Source organism: Accipiter gentilis, chromosome 31 (assembly GCF_929443795.1).
Source record: "Accipiter gentilis chromosome 31, bAccGen1.1, whole genome shotgun sequence".
NCBI lineage: Eukaryota > Metazoa > Chordata > Aves > Accipitriformes > Accipitridae > Astur > Astur gentilis.
This window is the reverse complement of record NC_064910.1, coordinates 7,164,369-7,179,699: the sequence shown is the minus strand read 5'-3', so window position 1 is coordinate 7,179,699 and position 15,331 is coordinate 7,164,369. Positions and strand designations below refer to the sequence as shown.

At 44.4% G+C, this 15,331-nt stretch overlaps 1 protein-coding gene across 1 annotated transcript in view; it reads left to right on the top strand.

Moving 5' to 3' along the window:
* The window catches only part of NPAS2 (neuronal PAS domain protein 2), a 106,683-nt gene that overhangs the window by 68,790 nt on the left and 22,562 nt on the right, over positions 1–15,331 (top strand). The window contains 4 exon segments of the mRNA XM_049834239.1: positions 1,513–1,633; positions 2,641–2,754; positions 11,939–12,057; positions 14,412–14,494. Of these exon segments, the coding sequence (XP_049690196.1) occupies positions 1,513–1,633; positions 2,641–2,754; positions 11,939–12,057; positions 14,412–14,494 (437 nt within the window).

Below are 15,331 nucleotides of genomic sequence, written 5' to 3'. Positions count from 1 at the left end.
ATTGTGAGTTTGAGGAGCGGAGACAGCTCAGACATACTCCTCCTGCAGTTACTGCTGAGTGGATGGGAGATTAATTAACCTCCATGAGACTTGTGTGAAACTGGTGTATAAGTATCATTATCTACCATTTACAGGTAGAAAAGGAATGAGAAAGAAAAATTACTTTCCTGAGATTGTACTATAAGCCTTGAACTGGACTCACCACTGCAGTTTCCCGTCAGGTGCTCTTTCTTCATATGCCCCAAATTACATGAACAATGTACTATATTTTGTGTAAATATAATGTGTCTATATAGATATGTGTGTGTGTGTATAAAATTAAATATATATACATTATATAAATATAATAATATACATTATTTCTACATATGTATAAAAAAACTTAATCACGTACTGTATCAGTAGGATGCATAGTAATAAGGTATACACTAAAGTCACAAAAATAATTTTCAAGTATTCTTCACAAAAGGAACATTCAAGTAACGAGCACATGTAATAACTGAATAATCCAAAGTGATGTACTATTGCATCTAGATAAGTGTATAAAGCATAGCACTCTGATTTTCAAAGGATACTCAATGCATTTCAGTACTCTAAACAGGAATTCCACACAGAACAGCAGGCATGGGTAAAAAGCAGAGGGAAACCAAAGTGCAACCTTAGATAAATACATAAATAAATGATGATGATTAATAACTTGCCAGTATGATACAGGGCTAACACATTTTCAACACAACTATACAGGCTGATAACAGCTGCTGTGATGACACACGAAGCTGTGTCAGTGTGCCAGCTCAGCCCGAGGTAGTCTCAAGTGGGATGGATGTAAGTCAATGCCATTAGAGGGTCACTTTATCTCAGGACTTCCTTTCAGATACGCTCTTCTAGCGTTAGGTTAGTCACCATGCTGAACACAGGGAGACCTTCCTCCTGACAACCATGCGGCAGACTCTTTGTCTCCTCCACCCTGGGCCAGTCGTGGCCTTTTGCACAAATCCGCCTCCTCTTTCCGTTCCCAAATCTCAGTACCTAGATTTCGGATGGATTTCAGGTTCGTGCCAGCTGACTGCGGGGCTGGAGACACCCGGGCATTCAGCCCATGACCGGCCAGAGGGCTTGGGCCGGTGGCACCCTGAAGTCCCCCTCCCTGGGGACTAACTACTGCTACTGCAAAGCGATGTCCAAACTGGGGAGTCCCCTTCTCCCTGCTCCCACCTGCCAGGATGCAGGAAGGGGGGAACAACGGCTGCCGCATCTGATGTTGTCTGAAAAACGTTAGAGGAGCATCGCTGAGTGCTGAGAATTAAGCTGAGAACCGGCCAAGGGAGAAGCGGCCACTCGGTTTGCCCAGCAGTTTCCCCCCCTGTTTTGGGCTTTGTCAGAAGTCCCTGGAAATCAGTGGGAAAACTCCTGTCAACTGCCACAGGCTTCATATCCACAGTGCTGCGCATCTCTGCAAGTGTTGCTCGTTGTGGTATTTCTGTTTTTCTCAAATGTTCCTTTTCTTTGCAGTGCGATGTCTTGGATCAGAATTTGTTAAATTTCCTCCCAGAACAAGAACATTCAGAAATTTATAAGATGCTTTCTTCTTGTATGCTTATGACGGATTCTGCCTCATCGGATTACCTAAAAAGTAAGTTTTATTTTATCTTCCCCAGTAAATGAAAAAGCACAGGCAGGATAAAAATTTTCTCTCAGAAAGAGCTTTTTATGTGATGTGCAATATAAAACTTAGGTTCATAGCCTTTTAAAAAGATCTTGCCACCTGGAATGACCCTTTGGTTCCATTTTTAAATGAAACTCATAGTCTTTATTTTACTAGGCTAAGACTACTTGCAGTTATGTTAATTATTAAATATCATATCTTTTGAGACAGCTAAGGAAAATAGGTTAGCCGATGGAAACTGAGAGTTTGCCTGAGACAAATCACATCTTAATTGATATTTCAGCCTGTTCAAGTAAGATGCTGTTGAGAGATGTGCTAATGTCACATACCTTTGGTTTGCATTATAGTTGAAAAGTATCTGTAAAATTATTGTAATTCTTTTTAAATTGAATCTTGTTTTTCTTAAAAACACTTTTACTTGCCTCACCCTTATTCACTCTAGGAGGTAAGATGTAGGAAACCAGAAAACACACGATAATGTAAGATGTACAGCTGCTTAATCTACTGTATATACCAAACCTGCAGCTGATAGCCTATATGCCAAAGTTAATTTAATAGATATTTTGAGGTAATTAGGCATAGTTTTCCAACACAAGATGTAGAACAGCTGTGAGTCGTGAAAAGCCTAAATAGAAAAAAAAGCTATAAATGAAGGATCCAATTCTCTCCTTTGCTACACCGATGCAATGGCAGCGTGATGAAGGCGGTGTAAGAGAAGGGCGAGTTAGTCTGGAAGGCTGTCCCCGAGCTGCAGGCAGACCTGCGCACAGCGCTGAACAACCTGCATCCCTGCAAGGCGCTTCCTTGCAGAGGCTCTCATCCTGCAATGTATAGCACATCGGTGTATAGGACTCTGAGTGGTAACGAGCTGCTCTCATGCTGCCAGTTGCAAGATTGGGGTTGGAAGACACCGTTGGTTGTGTTTAGCTTAAATAGTATATTTATTTCTTCTTCTTCTTCTTTTAACAATCCAGCTGACAATGAACTAGAGTTTTATTGTCATCTTCTGAGAGGAAGTTTGAACCCAAAGGAATTTCCAACATATGAATACATAAAATTTGTAGGAAATTTTCGGTCTTACAGCAATGGTAAGCTTTAATTGTTGTATAAATGTTACTTTAGCTGTGTAAAATAAAATATAAGTATTGCTCCATTGAACAAGACAGGCTTTTAACTGAAAGGACTATTTTTAACAGTATGGGGTAAATTTTGCTTCACATGGATGTCGCAGCTGATTTGCAATAGCTGGATGAATACCTATGAAGAAGGAAATTTTGTTAGTTGCTTTTGTTACTGCCCTTTACTTGTTAGCAGTGATCCTGGACTCTGGGTAAGTTTGCAAATAATGACAGATTCAGAGAAGGGTTTGTTTGTGCTCACTAATACTGTGTGCTAAGACTCTACTTATTAGGTAAATAAGCTTGCAACCTTATCTGCTCGCTCACATTCAACACAAATGCTGTGCCAGAACTGATAATCTGCCAAATCTGCCCTCTCACCCTTTTCTGCAAAATTTTGGGGAAAGGCGGCAGCACCATGTAATTGAGTGCCTGCACCCACTGCCCCTCACTGCGGTGAAGGGTCCCTGGCCGCTGGCATCGGAGTGGCTGAGGACACTTCCACCTGCCTCCTTCTCCAGCTGCCATTTTACATTCCTCTCCAGCACTGCAGAACACAATACCCTCAAAAAAAAAAAAAAAAGGAAAGAAATACAGTCAGCGTAGTCACTAATGCACCACAGTCAGTCTAGGGAAACCATCTTTCAAGGGATGAAGAGCAGATTTCCACCTCGTCCGTTCCCTAACAAACAGATTGCTGCATGGCCATTAGTGTCAGAAATGAAATACTCTTTTATTACTTTCCCTTCTCCTGCCTGCCCAAGTTTGCTTTAGTTACTTGCCTGATTGAACTCCAGAGTGGCATTTCCAAAGTTGCTGGTATTGTTCCAAATAGGTCATCCTCAGCAAAAAAATTCCCCACCGTGCTTTCCAAAAACCGCACGCCACACTGCAAAAAAAAATGTCCCTGTCCCCATTTAACTTTCTGCTCTTGCTCCACATGACTAGAATAGAAACCTACGTGCAGGATGGAGATATGTATTTCTTGTTTGGTGCCATCTGATTTGAGGCTTTATTTGTATAAAAAATGTAAGTGCCTGTATGCTTTCTAGTTTGAATGAAGCAAAATGCGGCTGCCTGACAGACGCGCACACCAAGCTGTTCTGTTTTCTAGAGCAGAAACCGGATTTCAGGTGCTGACTCATAAGGATACATTTCTACCAGGGGAATTTCTGATCCATTTTCTTCAAGGATTTTCAGCCTTTCTTTTTGGCGTGACCTTAATATTGCCCTTTTACCCGTTAGGATTTCATATCCCAGCGTTTGTATCAGTGGTTATTTCTCAGAAGAAAAATAAAACTTGCATTACAGGTATCTTCGCTAGCTTAATGAATATAAACTAAATGGGAACATATTGATTTCAGAAGACGCCAAATAATTTTCCAAAGACTCTGGCTTATAGCTTTCAAATAGGACATGTGCTTTCTGCTTCAATTTTTAATTATTTTTTCCTTTGTGCCACCTTTTTCTAAATATTCCACTTTATTTCATCTCTTCCACTTTCTTCCTGTCTCTGCTGCAGTCTGACCCTCCAGTCAATAGGGACAGGACAGCCCTTGCTCCAGCTCTGGGAGATGGTGCCTCCTGGCCCCCTTTCCCTTTCCCCATAACAGAATGGCAGCTTGTCCATCCTGACTTTAGTTTCCCCAGTTCAGTGCAGAGCCTGGTGGAAATACTTGCTTCACCAGTGCATCCCCAGCACTGCTCCCCCTTGGCCAGGGGTCACCCCCATGGCCCCTTCTGCCCCCCCCCGACACCAGCCTGGCTCCTAATCCAGCCACAAAACCACCTCTCACCAAAGGTAGAAGCAAGTGCATCGGACTTGTGATGTAGCAGCAGCAAACTGTTTGCTTGGGAGCTGATAACCTTGGGCCAAGGACAGAGCGAGCAGTCGGAGGAGGGTGCAAACCTCCAAAGCGGCTATCGTTAACTCCACTGGGCTTCTTGCGTCAGTCGGCTGCACCCTGAGCAAGGCATGGAGGACATCAGCTCAAGCAAACACCGTATGAACGCAGCCGCCCTTTGGGCAGCTTTCCAGCCCTGGGACTGGGGACAAGCAGCTGTGTTTTGGCACAAGGACTTGCCCCATGGACACCTTTGGGCATCTGATGGGCGCAGTGGTGGGCTGGGTTCCTGCCTCTGCTTGGCCCCCCACACCCCATTATCGGGTACCGTCCCCCCCAAGCTCACACACCCCAGGGCTGTCGCCTGCCGGACCTGCCAGTAATTGCTTTCTTCTTCCCTCCATTAAATAAATACCCATTCTGCAGCCAGCTCCCCTCAGATGTGAGGCCAAGCAGGCAAGAAAGACAGTGGTGGGAAGGGTGGCGGGGGAGAGACATATCACTCACAGGGCAGCGCTCGTCCTACGTGTGTAGGATCAGCTGGCCCCAAATCCTGCTTTTTGGAGGTGTTTGTGGAGGAAGGAGGCTAAGCTAAAGATAAGAAAAGAGTTAGCTGGGGGATAAAGACAGAAATTGCAAATTAAGCTTAATTAACAGGAGGCATTCCTTATGAATGTATTCAAGAATGCTTTTCCCTGTAGCTTTTCACAGCAGTGGAAGTGTGAGCATGTTTTTACACATGGGAGACTGATACAGGATGTTCTTCTCTAAATACAAATCTCTGCCGTTCCTTTTTAGCCACCCGACACCAAATCCTACCTTTGTTTCCAACGGTTTGCTGTGCGTACTCTGAGTCCACCCTGCCTGCGCGTTCCTGCCGCAGGGACACCGGAGCCTCTGTGGCTGGGGAAGCTCTTTTATCCCTGGGCAGGCTGTATCCCATCAGGATACTTAACTATTCTATTCTCATTAATGTAGAGTCGTGGCAGTGACAGTCCTAACGAATCTTTCACCCTTCGTTCTTACTTAACCTTCGCTAATATTTTGAAGAACTGGTAGGTCCTTTTTTGCCCTCTTTAACAGAAATGTCACAAGCTTTATTCTATTTCCACGTAACCTTTTATGTAACCTCTCTTGAATTATCATCTTCTTAGGCTCATTTTATTATTGTTCATTGCTCATATAATAGTGGGGCTTGGAGGAAGGGGGTCATGTGTGCTGGGGTCCCAGTCACCTTGCCCCCCTTCCTCCTCCCTCGTACCTTTTCTGTTAATCGCATTGTGACTCATGGCTGAGAACATCATATAGGGATGGGTTTGAATGGATTAATTTGAAGGACTGAGGCTTAGAAAGCCAGTTAGGGGCTTAGCTGCTCTCCCTAACTTGAGTGAGAGCTCTGGGGCAAGGCCATTGTACTGAGATGCCAAAGAGAATTTTCTTTCTGCTAAAGTAGAACAAATACCTGGTATCTACCAAGGTGACTTATCACCAGGATTGCTGTGAGGGAGGCAGATCACACACAACCTACATCAAACCCATGCTACTCCCCCAGAGGAGCAGTCACTGGCATCTTCCCCTATCTGAGAAGGGGCAGGGAGATGCCTGTGCAGCCCCCAGAAATTGCCCGGGAAAGTTCACACGGGTCACAGCATGAGTTCAGACTTTCAGAAGATGCTGTCCCTAGAGCTCCTGGGCTTGGCTATAGCTGGAGGCTAGAGGAGCTGCACAGCCCAGTGCAGGGTTAGCAGAGGGGGGGGTCCATGCTTGGGCTGGTCCTGGGGATGGTGTGCGGTAAGCCGAACTCCGTAACCCCCGCCGCAAGGACATTTCTGCAGCTGTATCTCCAGCAGGGATGTGACACGAGCTGCCTGCACACGAGCGAACATCCCTGGAAGTAGCTGTGCCCAAGCGAGAGCGGCTGACCGGGGAAACAGCAATGCGAGCTGTGCGGAGCGACTGCATGAGTCACTGGCTGTGCTAAATCAAATACAAGAGATCTGATTTTCCATTTGGGAGGATTATATAATCATCATTAATTAAGCTTCAATGAGAAAAGCAGGACTGTAACCTGACGTGAAGGCTCAGTAGTCCCTTGAGAGGAGGGGAGGTGGCCCATGAGCCACTCAGAAGAGGAAGATGGAGTTCCCTCTCTGCTCCTGTGAGAAAGCCTACTTGATCTCAGAGCATAAGGGGGGGTTATTTGCAAATAGGAACGCTTTTCAATATTTTTCTATATTTTGGGTTCTGGTCCTGTGGTCCAGATTTTAACAAAAGGGATGAATATAAGCAAACATCTGAGGGAGCCAAGTGCCATCACTGTACCTACTGACCAGTAGTACCTGATAAGGGGCAGAGTCCCGTCACCATCGCCAATGAATAATGCAGTGGCTCCCATCCAGTTTTGCCTGAGGGCTGAGGGGGGAGGCAAGTAATAAAGATAACCCTCCAAAAAATCCAAGGAAATGCTTAGCTTCCAGTATAAAATGTCAAATTAAGTAAGAATAAATTATTTTACAAAGCTGCTTAATAGCTCACTCTGATAAGAAAAGATAAGGCAGGCTGGATTTATCCCTCCTGTGAAAATTGTTTGCACATTTGTAAACAGAAAAAGATCTCTCATAATTATATAACCAAATATTGGCTTTGGTATCCTATTTCTGAGATGACATACTTGCTTAAAAATTCCTGAAAGGGGCAAAGCCAGAGTCCTGCCTTTCAAAGTGTTCACCAATATAAAAAAGGACCACCAGCATCTTTAAAGTGGCAGATCCATCCTTTCATCCAAAATGCCTGAAGTTTTCCTTTTGAAGGAGGAGATAACGGTTACGTGAAAAGAGTTCCTGATCAAGTAATATAATTAAATATTATAGTGGAATTTAAAATTGCGCATCTTTGTTCCCAATTACATGGAAACTCAGGAAGTATGTGGTTACTGGATGCTAATAATAGCAGATACTCTACTGTTAGCTGGTGTAACTCTCAGAGATAAGTATAACCATCAAGAGAATTATTACACTGAGGAGAAAAAAAAATCTTTTTACTCCCAGAACAATTAATTCAATCTGAATTCCTTTTTAAAAGAAATAAACAGATTTATACAAAAGATACATTGATCTTGAGCCTCCACAAGCATATGCAGAAACATCTGATAACAAGAATAACTCAAACTGAAATGAATGTTTTGATCAGAACCGACAGCCGCATATTATTATTTGCTATTAACAATATTGTAGAAGCTGCAGCTAGCCATCTGCAGTGTTTATGCTGGGCATTCTATGGGCACTTAAGAAAAAAGGCACCATCCTGTCCTAAAGAATTTACTTGGGGTTCATTTCAACACAGGATGGCGAGGGGAGAAACAGGAGGAGGAAAGAAGAGAGAGTAGATCAAAGCAGACAGGTGATGTATGGACACCATCACAGTTACTCATCCGAAGCTACTGAGTGCAGTCTGGCTTGCCACTAGCACTTTACGTTTCTTCATTATATATATTAATTGCTGAATATTCTGTATATCTGTGGTCTGAATTTATTTATATGAAACACTCTTGATTTTATTCTGGTCTTTTGGGCTTGTATTTTTTGAAATCACTGTTCAGTTTGTTTGACACTAAGACCGGTTCTTTAAACATTAACATCTAGTGACAAAATAGGAAGGAGGGATTTCTTCTTTCGAATGGCATAAATGAGAGGTTTGCTGTTATAGGAAGAATACATTTTAAATATCCTAAGTTAAATTAAGATGACCGAGCAACTGACTGCCATACTATTATTAACGGAATAATGTGGCATCTGGGGTTTTTTAAACATGTTTTCATTCATTTCATGTGGCATGATTTGTATCCCTAAGGATAAAAATCTTTTTGTCTGTGGTAGTTAAGGGCTTGGTTCCTTATATATATTACTTATTTTTAACATCTTGTCCTTAGTGTCCTCGTCTTTAAAAAAAAACCCGAAAACAAACAAAACCAAACAACAAAAAACCTGTATATAGGCAAATCAGCTTCTTTCTATCTTCTTATATGATATTTGCAGGTAATTTAATACTTCTTCAAAAGACTTTTATGGTAGCTCTAGGAGCAGCAGGTCTGATAGCTAACCACAAACCCAATTAAAATTCATGCTAAGGAGCATCAGCTAACTGATGTATATGAGACAACTGTTTCACCTTTCTGATTATGTATTTAGCTTTGTCACATGACCTTCTAATTCCCTACTCAAGTTATCTTGTCTAGATCATTTAATTGGGAAACACACATGCCCTCATTTACCTGAGCCCACCTGTTTATAGCCAGTTTAACATTTTCGTCAGGAGCCTTCTGACAAAAGCACTCCAAGACCTGTATTTGACTTACAAATGTTAATATCATCCTAGCCTCAGACTTCATCCTATATTTTCCATTCCACCATTTTTCTGTGGTGCTCTTGGAAAGTTTGCTATTGAACTTTGCTACTTCAAGATGTTGTGTGTTTCTATTAAAGAGCCTTGGAGAATTATAAAGTATGATTTTTCAGATGGCATGCTTAAAAGATTATACCAGGATTATTTTTTTAAAATTCATGTAATGATCTCTTTTTTTAACTACACTTTAAAATTTATCAACAAAAAAAGTTGAAATTTGCTGACCAGCTGCAAGAGCAGAGCAAAACAGGCGGTGCAGATAGAGCTGTGAAAAGAAGAGATACCAACAAAATAAATCAGGCAGCAAAGTAATTCAGAATCAAATGTGGGATTATTTTTTTTTTTCTTTCAGTTATGGTAGTTGTTATTTTCAGATCAAAATGTACATTTCGAGGTGGTGGCTACCTGCCTGTATCATCGAGGCTTTTAGTGCTTTGGGCTTTGTGAAGGGCAGCTGAGTATGGAGATGGCACAGTAGCTGTTTGAAGACTGGATGACTTTCAGCCAGGCCAGCTCTACCTCATCTCCTTGGCCTTACTCACTCTACTGCTGCCAAATTCAACATTCCCAAATGTTGTGATGAAATCCCAAAGTTACTACATAGCTGTACTATATGGTAATTATTACCCTTTTAGTACTGCATTTACCTCTTGGAAATATAATCCTATTTTGTAAATGCCACATTCAAGTACGTATTCCGCTCTCTTCTGGGAATACGTCTCAGGCTCATGGCTGTTTACATCAAACAGCTGACATAAAAAAGCCATCCGTGCTCTTTGGTGCAACTCGGTCTCCACTGGGCATTTCTTCTGCAACTGGTATCATTTGCAAGCCCATGGGTTCACAAACTAAGTTAACTTATCATACCTGTACTCTGGAGGCTGAATGTGCTTATCTTATTTTCGTATCTTAGAGCCAGCCTGCAAACATTTGCTATTGAACTTGGCTATTACAGAGAGAAACGACCCCATTGACTTCAAACATGACAACATATTACATAGTAAGACGGGAGGTAACTTTTTACAATGCCCTTAATGTAGGTTTATAGCAATCCCATTCATTTTTAAACAGGACTGACTACAGAAATCGACAGACTTGCACAAAATAATCATATCAGAGACGAACCAGTAACTCTTTACTCAGGCTTCTCCTGTTTGCTGTAGCTCCTAACTCTTTCTTCTTTTTTCACCTCTTGTATTAATAATCCCATAGAAGCCCTCATATATGCACATAACCCCGGGAGCAGAACGGGAATACATATTCCTATGAAGTCCCCAGAGCAAGTGTGCTTTGCTGGTGAAAGGAGGAGAATTTTGCCCATATTTTTTGTCTCAATATCCAGTCAGCCATGCCCTCCAGCCTCAACTACAAGACAGGGCTGTAATCTCTGCGGATGTTCACATCTGTGCTGCCTTCTCAGATGAGGAATCTTTCTTCCCCTTTTTGGTGCAATATATATTGTGCACACAGTGGCCTAAACCAGTTAATCACAGGTGTGAATTCTCCTCAGAGTACTTATTTTTCTCCCTCACACCCTCTTATCGTTGTTATCAGCTATTTATCGTTATTCTAAGGCTTTTAATAGGTTGAACTGGGTTCCAAAAGCACATGTGGTAAATTGAGACTTCTTCCATCTCTACAATTTATGCTAGTGAACTAAGGCCCAGTGCAGAAGCACCCCAGAATAAAACCTGCTAGTTATCTCCTCCCAGGTAGATACAAACCTCTTCATTTTCACAGGAACGGACATATTTATCCTTGCTTTGTCCTATGCAGAAGAGACAAACTGTAGAAAACTTCATAAAGTTGGATATAGGGGCCTAATACTAAGGAAAGATGGTTTCATATTAGCATTAATCTCTATTAGCATTAGATTAACTCAGATTGGTGAACTCTGGCTGCTAGATGGGACCTTCTCTGCTCCCATGGGAGACAGTCGGCTGGGGAGCGCAGGAGCCCATGGGGCCAGCCCAGTTCCCACTGCAGCTTAGCACGCAGCTTGCTTTCACTGCTGTGGGAGCGGGATTACCATCACTAAACAGCTCGAACCTGGACGAAAAATTTGCATTATGTCGTTCTGACATGGGACTGTGGGCTAGCTTAAGGCAACATGTTCTTTTGGCAGCGCATCGCTGTGGCAGGAGGTGCTAGTGGGCTCTCAAAGCAACACAAGAGCCATGCAGTCATGAAAGACACAGATACAAAAACCACATACAAAATCTGTAGCCACATTGCATCCAGTTTTTCCTTCTGCCCAGTGTTTCAGGAGACAGCAGGCTATCTGCAGACTCGCCAAAAATGCCCAGCTCTGGAAGGAGGTGCCGTACACGGGGTCCTCTTTGCTCTTCTTTACAACAAGGAGAACTAGAGCATGCTGGGGACGGTTCTCCTTAGATGCGGAAGGGGAAGGTGCATTTCAGCAGCTGAGAATCACAAGCAGCCTCTTGCTAGCTCGATGAAGCCTTGCTGGCTGTGGGCCCCGGTGTTTTGCCACTGATGACTTGACGAACTCTCTTCAGCTACCTCCCTTGCAAACGCTTTTTTTCACTGCCTCGTGGAAGTTAGGGCGCTAGGCATGCTGCAGCTTATTTTTTTTCTCGTGAGTGGTGAAAAAGAGCAATTGGATGTGTGGGGTTTCTTTCCAGAAAGCTGGTTTATGCTCTGTAATAAGGTTTGGCCTTATTTTTATCAGGATTAACCTATAAGATTCATACTTGAAGTTAAGCTCTGATGTCTTTCTGCCTAACATGACTGACTTGGATTTAAATATATGCATATCAGGTTTAAAAGCTTTTAGAGCACTTCTTTGAATAAAATTAGTATTAGTATACTTCAAGTGTGCAAAATATTCAGGGAGAGCAAATCTCGTATGAAGCATGACTCTGGGTCCCAATTTTTTCCCTACCTAGTGCCTAACTCCACTTGCAATGGCTTTGATGAGGCTGTGCCAAGGGCTTACAGAACATCCCCAGGGAAGCAGATCTGTTTCGTTGCGACTGTTCGTTTGGCAACGCCTCAGTTTTTAAAGGTAAGTGCGTACCCTGGGTCCCATTCATTTCAGAACTTCTCAAACCACTTTCAGATGGGGTGACACACAAAGTTCTTAGTTTTGCTAATTGAATGGATTACAGATATCACATTTCATGCATAAAAATCCAGTGAAGAGGATTATCGGTGCGAGCCAGGATCTGCAGAAGCGGTGTCACTTCATGGGAAATGGAAACCCTCCTTGCATTAGGAATTGCAAAGTCACTTCGAAATTGGGTTCTTCATGGCTGCTTTCTGTTCCTGCGATAGAACAGTGTACAGATGGCCACCAACGCTTTCATTTGTGCCCCTCCGTGTCTTCGGGTGACTGCTGCTATTTTCCCTCCTCCCAAATCCTGGTAGTAAGACCGCTGCTTGTGGAAATAAGGATAGATCACCCAACCTTGTGCCTGGCACTGCAGTTCCCTGATTATCAAATGTGAGCTACTGCATCAGGTGTCCCATCCTCAGAGGTTAAGAGATTTTTAATCTAATTGAGACCTAGCCGGTATGAAATCACTGCTCCCTTGGCCTGGCTCCATTACTGCTCTGGGAGTTGCAGGGCACTCTTGAATGATTCATGGCCCCAGCAGACAAGTAGAGTTCCTTCTGGGTAAGTGAGGACACTTCCCATAAATCCCAACCACAGTAATCATATTAACAGTAGGGGCTGGAGTTAAGGTTCTCTGGGAACGCTGAAAGCAAATTCCTTTGTCTTTGGGTAGTTAACATCTCAAAATAAACAGGGAGATGAAGTGGGCTGCATGTGGCAATGAGCTGCCCAGTGCTAGGGAGGAAGCAGCTGCTGAACAACCTGGAGAAGGTGTTAGCTGCCACGAAATCCTAGACACCAATCTCTTCACTTCACCTGGGTGAATCAAAAATATTTATCTGAGTGGCTATGGAAGGCAGAATCAGCATTTTGGTTGCACAGAGCAATGTTTGCATGTTGCACTTTGAATTTTAGGGTATGTTCTTGGCATCAGCATGGATTTTGTCATAAACTGGAGAGGGAGGGAGAGAGGAATTTAAGGTATGCACAAAGTCTTTTGCTGCTGTACAGCCAGCAACTTTAATCAACTTCATGAGCATTGATATGTATCAAAGAAACACTTGATGGCAGCATGTCTCAGCTTGTCCTCTGGTCCCAAGAGAGTTTAAAACATTGGTGGTCTGAAAGACTTCTCTCCCCAAGAGGGACAGCAGAGAGAGAAGTGGCAGTGGAGACGATGGGAGGGTGTCACTGAGCCCACGGCACAGGGGGACATGACACCAGGGAGCAGGGGGACAGCAGCACTGGGGGCCAGTGGGCAGGCTGTCCTCATCGGTGATGATGGAGACCCTCCTGCAGGAGAGATATGGCAGGGGGGACAGTAACCCTGGATGCCACCAAATCCTGAGCGCTGGTGCTGGCAAGTCCCAGGCCAGGGGTCTCCAGGCTGACTCCAGGCAGCTCATGGAGCTGGAGTTGCCCCTGCAACCCTCCAGCGGGAGAGGAGAGGTGGGCAAAGGGGACCTGCGAGCAGGCTGCGAGCCGGCCGTGGGGCACGCAGCCAGCCCCAGCCCATGCACAGGCGTGTACCACAGTGCCGTTCTTCCTCCCCTTCCCACCTCCACTCCACAATTAATCACCACCGACTGCCTCCTGATCCTCAGTCCTCTGGGGCAAGGATGTCCTGCCTCGCAGACAGCCCTGTGCCCTGCCTCCTGTAATTCACTTATTAATTATCATTCTCACGAGCGCCAAGGGCTGCTGTGAGTCTTAAGGGCCAGCTTCTTCGCCACAGGAGTGAAGTGCAAGGCAAAACTACCACCTTTTACCCGCCTGAAGGGCCCCGTGCAGGCTGCCTGCCTGAAAAGACATTTAGTCCTCTGCAGCTATTGAGTGGGAGGGAGAATGTCCCCCTTTTGCAAAGAGACCTCGGAGGCCAGACATCCAAAAGGGCCAGGTAAGGGCGGTGGGTATCTTTAGTAACAAAAAGAGAGCGAGGAAAGGCGTGGCAAAGCCAGGTGGGACCAAGCACGGGCTAGATGCTGGGAAGGGGCATTGCTCCTTGGGGCCATGGGTGGCACAGCTGTCACACCCCGGGCACTGCTTCAAAGCCACAAAAACTTTGGCAGCTTGAGGAACAGTCTCAGCTCTTACGTCTGTGTGCCTCACAAGTTCTTCTCCATAACTCCTGCAAAAATTTTGGCATTGATAAATACAATAGATTGCTCTCTGGAATTGCCAGAAAACGTGTGAATCCTCCATTTTCTCCTCTTATACACCGCGTATTTATAGCTAACAAAAGCTAGATGAAGCAGAGGGGTGAAGCAGCAACTCTCAGCAAGTCGGTTTTCTTCACCATACAGGAGATGTGCATCGTGGAAGAACCTCTAGAGGAATTCACATCAAGACACAGTCTGGAGTGGAAATTTTTATTCCTGGATCACAGGTTGGTGACAAGAGAAGCACTCCTGGTTGTGTTCGGTGCTTGTCTACTGCTATTTTCGTAAGTGCAATTCTCTCAAATAGTGTTACATTTCACATCTGAATCACATGAACAGGAGGGTCGCCACTTAAATTCCTACAAAAGATGATACTTACTATTTTACCCTGCATTTTATCAGTCTTTAAAACAAAACTACTCAGTTTCTCAGGCCAAATTTGTGATTAGCTTGTTCTTGTTTCCTTTAAAATTATCAATGGAGCAAAGTCTGTCACAGGACAAAAATCATCTCATTATTATACAGCTGCGGAAATCATTCTTTCCAAATCCAGCCATTGATTGTGTGTGTGCAATTCCCACTGAGTTACGGGGGGAAAGTCTGTGCTGGCCTGAGGCAACCGTGCTGGCAAAGGTACAAAGCAACTGCCTCAGCGCGCCACGGACGAGCTCTGCAGGCCCCCAGAGGGAAGCGGCACAGACGATCTCCCCTCCTACCCCCCTCGTCCCGACAGACGATGGCTTCCTATCACCTCACCACATGTTTTCCCTTGTGTGGGGACTGCAGGAGCCGCAGCAGAGCTCCTCACCAAGGAACGGTCAGGCAATGGCTCCCTCGCAGCAGGATCTTCTGTGAAGGTCCCTGAGAAACCGAGTTGCTTTCCACAACCCCATTTTCCCTGGAAAGATGGGGTTGTCATCACCTTGTCCTTGGGGTACAGTGCCCGCCGGCACTGCCGTGCCCAGCTGGGCATCCTGGGCACAAGGCAGGGGAAAGTCATGGTCCGCTCCCCTGCGGGGACAACCGTACATCAATGAGCGAGAGCAGATCTGGGCTTTTTACAT